This window comes from Neoarius graeffei, chromosome 13 (assembly GCF_027579695.1).
Source record: "Neoarius graeffei isolate fNeoGra1 chromosome 13, fNeoGra1.pri, whole genome shotgun sequence".
Lineage (NCBI taxonomy): Eukaryota > Metazoa > Chordata > Actinopteri > Siluriformes > Ariidae > Neoarius > Neoarius graeffei.
The window spans coordinates 41,523,314-41,529,313 of NC_083581.1; the positions used below are offsets into that span (position 1 = coordinate 41,523,314).

Genomic DNA, 6,000 nt, shown 5'->3' on the forward strand with positions numbered 1-6,000 from the left:
GACATGGCGTCCCTGATTTCCATAAAGAACTTCAAATTTTGATTCGTCTGACCACAGAACAGTTTTCCACTTTGCCACAGTCCATTTTAAATGAGCCTTGGCCCAGAGAAGACGTCTGCGCTTCTGGATCATGTTTAGATGCGGCTTCTTCTTTGAACTATAGAGTTTTAGCTGGCAACGGCGGATGGCATGGTGAATTGTGTTCACAGATAATGTTCTCTGGAAATATTCCTGAGCCCATTTTGTGATTTCCAATACAGAATGTATGTGATGCAGTGCCGTCTAAGGGCCCGAAGATCATGGGCACCCAGTATGGTTTTCCGGCCTTGACCCTTACACGCAGAGATTCTTCCAGATTCTCTGAATCTTTTGATGACATTATGCACTGTAGATGATATGTTCAAACTCTTTGCAATTTTACACTGTCGAACTCCCTTCTGATATTGCTCCACTATTTGTCGGCGCAGAATTAGGGGGATTGGTGATCCTCTTCCCATCTTTACTTCTGAGAGCCGCTGCCACTCCAAGATGCTCTTTTTATACCCAGTCATGTTAATGACCTATTGCCAATTGACCTAATGAGTTGCAGTTTGGTCCTCCAGCTGTTCCTTTTTTGTACCATTAACTTTTCCAGCCTCTTATTGCCCCTGTCCCAACTTTTTTGAGATGTGTTGCTGTCATGAAATTTCAAATGAGCCAATATTTGGCATGAAATTTCAAAATCTCTCACTTTCGACATTTGATATGTTGCCTATGTTCAATTGTGAATACAATATCAGTTTTTGAGATTTGTAAATTATTTAATTCATTTTTATTTACAACTTGCATTTTGTCCCAACTTTTTTGGAATCGGGGTTGTAGTAACTACTATTAACACAATCTTTTAGGGCATGGCACCTGGGACAACTGTTTGAATGACGGCATCGCAAGCGCTTTGAGAAGGGTCTGTCTGCAGAGCCGCAGAGCCAGGCACAGTAAGCACCGCATGCGACGTCAAACCTGGAACGGTGAATCAGGAGCGGTAAAACTGGTGTTGGCTCTTCAGCTCTGCAGACAGATACTGTATAATTGAACGCTTTCGGCACGCTACGCAAACTGGCTATTATATTCACGCAACTGCTGATTGGTTGGGTGAGAAAAACTGTTTTTGAGTCCGTTGTGTGGCTGTTTTTTGTCTAACGTTATGGCAATAGTTTACTTCCTTGTTACACATTTTATAGTAGCTGTATAATTTTCATAATGATGTCATTTTAATCTGACAAAAGTGCGGGGGATGAAATTGTGTTTCAACAAAAGTGGGGGGGATGAAACGTACACATCCCCCGCGGGTGATACGCCCCTGCTTAGAAGTTACCCTGGGGTCCTTTGTGACCTCGCTGACTATTACACGCCTTACTCTTGGAGTAACCTTTTCCAGCCTGATGAGCAACAGCAATGCCTTTTCTGAGGTCCTCAGAAATCTCCTTTGTTCGCGCCATGATACACTTCCACAAACATGTGTTGTGAAGATCAGACTTTGATAGATCCCTGTTCTTTAAATAAAACAGGGTGCCCAGTCACACCTGATTGTCATCCCACTGACTGAAAACACCTGACTCTAATTTCACCTTCAAATTAACTGCTAATCCTAGAGGTTCATATACTTTTGCCACTCACAGATATGTAATATTGGATCATTTTCCTCAATAAATAAATGACCAAGTATAATATTTTTGTCTCATTTGTTTAACTGGGTTCTTTTTATCTACTTTTAGGACTTGTGTGAAAATCTGATGATGCTTTAGGTCATATTTATGCAGAAATATAGAACATTCTAAAGGGTTCACAAACTTTCAAGCACCACTGTAGGTGTATATAGGTTGGATAGGTTTCTTGATGAGGGATTTGTTTTGCTCTGAATAAATTTATGTCAGTTGAAGGTTGGATTTTTCCTCATCTTTCAGTGTGAGATGAAGCTCATTCAGCAAAAGGTGGATTTTTTTCTAACCCTTTTTAAGGGTGCCAATAATCATGGAGGGCACTGTATGGCTAGAGTGTTCCAGTATTAAAAACACATTTTTGGTGAATCCTGAATATGGCATAAGGGAGCACTTTGTTGCTGAAATAAATGAGAATGGAAATGTACCATTTTAGATATTTTGGTTCTTTTATAAGGTGAGGCCGGGTTTTTCAACACTGGGGTCGCGACCCCATGTGGGGTCGCCTGAACTTGCAATGGGGTCGCTTGAAATATCCAGAAATGGGAAAAAAAAATACTGCTAAAAAAATAAAATAATTGTATGAATAATAATACTATCAAAAAAGTATTACCATCGATTAAAACGCCACACACACACACACACACACACACTTAAACGAACATACATGATCGATATGGATTTTTTATGTAAATTCGTTCAAATGACTGCGATGACGGCACGAAGATACGCCCACTTCATTTTATGCGCTTGACTAAATAACTGAACGGTAGCCAGTGCTGCCCACACAGCCTTGCTAGCGTCAGTCACAGCTATTAGCCTACAAGTGCAACAAAAAAATGGAACGATTTCTTCGTCCGCCCGACACTACAAAGAGCAGACAAACAACACCTGATGAACATGAACCGAAAACAAAAAGGCTGAAAAGATACGACGAAAGTTTCTTACAATTTGGATTTACCAGCGTGCTGGAAAGAAATGAGGAAAGGCCGAAGTGTCTTCTGTGTTCGGCCGTGCTGTCTGCGGAGAGTCTCAAACCCAACAAGCTGAAAAGGCACTTTGAAACAGTGCACAAAGAACATCTCGGTAAACCCCTAAGTTTTTTTGAAAAGAAATGTGCTGAGCTTAATCAGCAGCGATCTTATTTCAAAAAGGCTGCGACGGTGAGTGATGGGGCACTGAATGCATCGTTTGAAGTTAGCTACCTCATTGCGAAAACCAAGACCCCACACACAATCGCAGAGACGCTAATTATGCCCGCTGTCCTCAAAATGGCAAAAGCAATGGGTGAGGAGGAGGTGGGAAGAAAATTTAAAGCGATACCTCTGTCTGATAATACAGTTAAGAGACGAATCGATGCTATTGCCGCTGACCAGGAGAGCACGCTAGCAGAGAAACTCCGTGATTCCCCAGCCTATGCTCTTCAAATGGATGTAAGCACCGAAGGCAAAAATGCCCACGCATTGACATTTGTTCGATTCTTAGCAGAAAATGCCATTCAGGAGGACATTCTATACTGCCTGCCTCTTCCTGAGCACGAGACTGCACAGGCAATGTACGATGTTCTTCAGGATTACATGGAGAAACACAGAATTCCCTGGGAGAATATGGTGGGATTTTGCACAGACGGGGCTCCATCTATGGCCGGACGGCGAAATGGTTTGAGGACACTTGTCATTCAGCGAGCACCATCTGCACTGTGGAATCATTGCATGATTCATCGGGAACAACTGGCATCTAAAGAACTGAGCGCGTCCATCGCAGGCATCATGCAACAGGTGGTAGCCATGGTGAACTACATCAAGCCACATCCTCTGCGAGCACGCCTGTTCGCAAAAGCTATGCGTCGATATGGGCTCTGAATATGAAGATCTGCATTTTCACACAGATGCCCGGTGGTTGTCGAGAGGCAACACGTTGGAGTGGTTTTTCAAGCTGAGAAACGAACTGTTGGCGTTTTCAATGGATGTGAAAAAAAACGATTTCGTTGACTTTCTCTGTGACCAGCAGAAAATGTGCCTCCTTGCATATGCCACGGACATATTCAGAAAACTTAACGAACTGAACACAAGCATGCAAGGAAAAAATAAGAATGTCATGCAGATGAGTGATCGGATTGATGGATTCAGGGCCAAAATCACACACTGGAGAGGAAGACTTGCAAAGGGAAACTTCACGCATTTCCCTCAGTTAAGTCAGTTTTTGGAAGACAACAGCATCGACAAGTGTTCTACAATGGAGATGTGCAGCCACCTGGAACTGTGTATGGTGTATGACTGTCATACACCAACTTAGTCAAAGGGACTGAACAGTCAGTCATCCTAATTCATGTGACTCTGTGCACATATCAGCTTAAGTAGGCTACTCCATGAATTTACCATACCAAATTTTATTCAGGATTTTTCGGACATTAAACAAGCTATATATGACTGGGGCCACGTCGAAGGACCATTTTCTGTGACTTGTGATTGATCATGAAGCTTTCTCTCATCCTATACTTCTGTTCTGGAACATGTAGAAGGGAGAATGTACTTGCGCATTTACCCGATTGGCAATTCGTTGCCAACATGCTTGCCGCTCCTTATTGCCAGCCGCTGTGTTAGATTTTGCTCTTAATGTTGTTTTGAACTCCTCGTAGCTTTGCATTATGACAGCGCATTCTTCCTCTGTGGAGCACGGCGACCGTGCCATTGTGAACCAGTGGCGCCAGCAGAAAAAAATTCTGAGGGTGGCTAGTGGGGGCTAGGCAAATTCTTGGGGTGGCATAACCGACCAAAAAAATAAATAAATAAAAAACTATTTATTGATATACTTTATATTTATATATTTAAACACTATTATTGCAATCACACTTTAATTATATTAACTTATAATATATTTAGGTTATTATTCATGACAGAATACAATGGAGGGCGGCACGGTGGTGTAGTGGTTAGCGCTGTCGCCTCACAGCAAGAAGGTCCTGGGTTCGAGCCCCGGGGCCGGCAAGGGCCTTTCTGTGCGGAGTTTGCATGTTCTCCCCGTGTCCGCGTGGGTTTCCTCCGGGTGCTCCGGTTTCCCCCACAGTCCAAAGACATGCAGGTTAGGTTAACTGGTGACTCTAAATTGACCGTAGGTGTGAATGTGAGTGTGAATGGTTGTCTGTGTCTATGCGTCAGCCCTGTGATGACCTGGCGACTTGTCCAGGGTGTACCCCGCCTTTCGCCCGTAGTCAGCTGGGATAGGCTCCAGCTTGCCTGCGACCCTGTAGAAGGATAAAGCAGCTAGAGATAATGAGATGAATGATGAGAATACAATGGCCAAGACATATTTGGCAAGACTACTGCTAATGTTTCTTGAGGCCAGCATCAGGGTATGGAGGGTACCTTATATCACCACTAGATGGCGCCGTTACACTAATAATTAGGGCACAGTGATGTAGTAGCTTAGGATTTATAATTATAATAAATATACTATGGTGAAATTGTACCTACATTAATTTACTGACCTTTGCCTTTAAAATTACTTCACTTAGTGTAAATGAACATCAATGCATTTGAACACACCAACACCTATGTTCAATACTCTTTTATTGTACAGTGAAGAAATTTCACCACAGGCTCAGAACCATTTCTGCACCGGCCACAAAATGCAGTAAAATTTCATTACAAATCAGAGGTCGTTCAGTATGTACATTTCAGAACAGTATTATCCTTCTGTTATTGTGCCTTTTAGCAAAAACATCCACAAATTCATCCAGATTTATGGCCTTTGACCTCCTGGATTCAATGCTGAGCAACCCCAAATTACTCAGCCTTTCATCTGACATTGAATTTCGCAGCACTGTCTTAATTAGTTTTAAAACTGCGCTCACAGGCTGCAGTGCTTACCGGTAAAGCAAGCGCGATCTTGCAGATTTTGTACATTTTTGCAGATTTTGCAAAAATGTACAAAATTTTTTGCGAAATCTGCGATCTTGCAGATTTTGTAGATTTTGCAAACACTGTATACCATACATACCTACACAAGTCGTCTTCAGAATTCACTGAATCGTTGTATTCATTGTAGTTTTCCTGCTTCCATGCCATCAGTTTCCAAAATGACTTTCCACAGCTCCAAACATTGACGAGAGGGGGGAGGTGAACGGAGCAACACTGCTGCATCTACTTTTAGATGGGGCGAAGGGACCCCATTGTGCTCTGTTTCTTATTCTTACTATTGTATATTATTATTGTTTTGGCTTTTGTGTTAAAAAACCTTTTCACATCATTAACTTAGTGTTGTGATTTAAAATATATTTCCTAGCTCTACAGAAATCCAATGC

The 6,000-nt window shown here is 42.2% G+C and overlaps 1 protein-coding gene across 4 annotated transcripts in view; it reads right to left on the bottom strand.

The window, feature by feature from the left end:
• itchb (itchy E3 ubiquitin protein ligase b) overlaps window positions 1-5,780 on the bottom strand; it is a 62,388-nt gene extending 56,608 nt beyond the window's left edge. For all 4 annotated transcript variants that reach the window (XM_060937744.1, XM_060937746.1, XM_060937745.1 and 1 more), the window contains exon 1: window positions 5,697-5,780. In XM_060937744.1, the coding sequence (XP_060793727.1) occupies window positions 5,697-5,764 (68 nt within the window). In that variant the 5' untranslated portion in view covers window positions 5,765-5,780. The remainder of the gene's footprint in view (window positions 1-5,696) is intronic.
• Window positions 5,781-6,000: the final 220 nt, after the last annotated feature.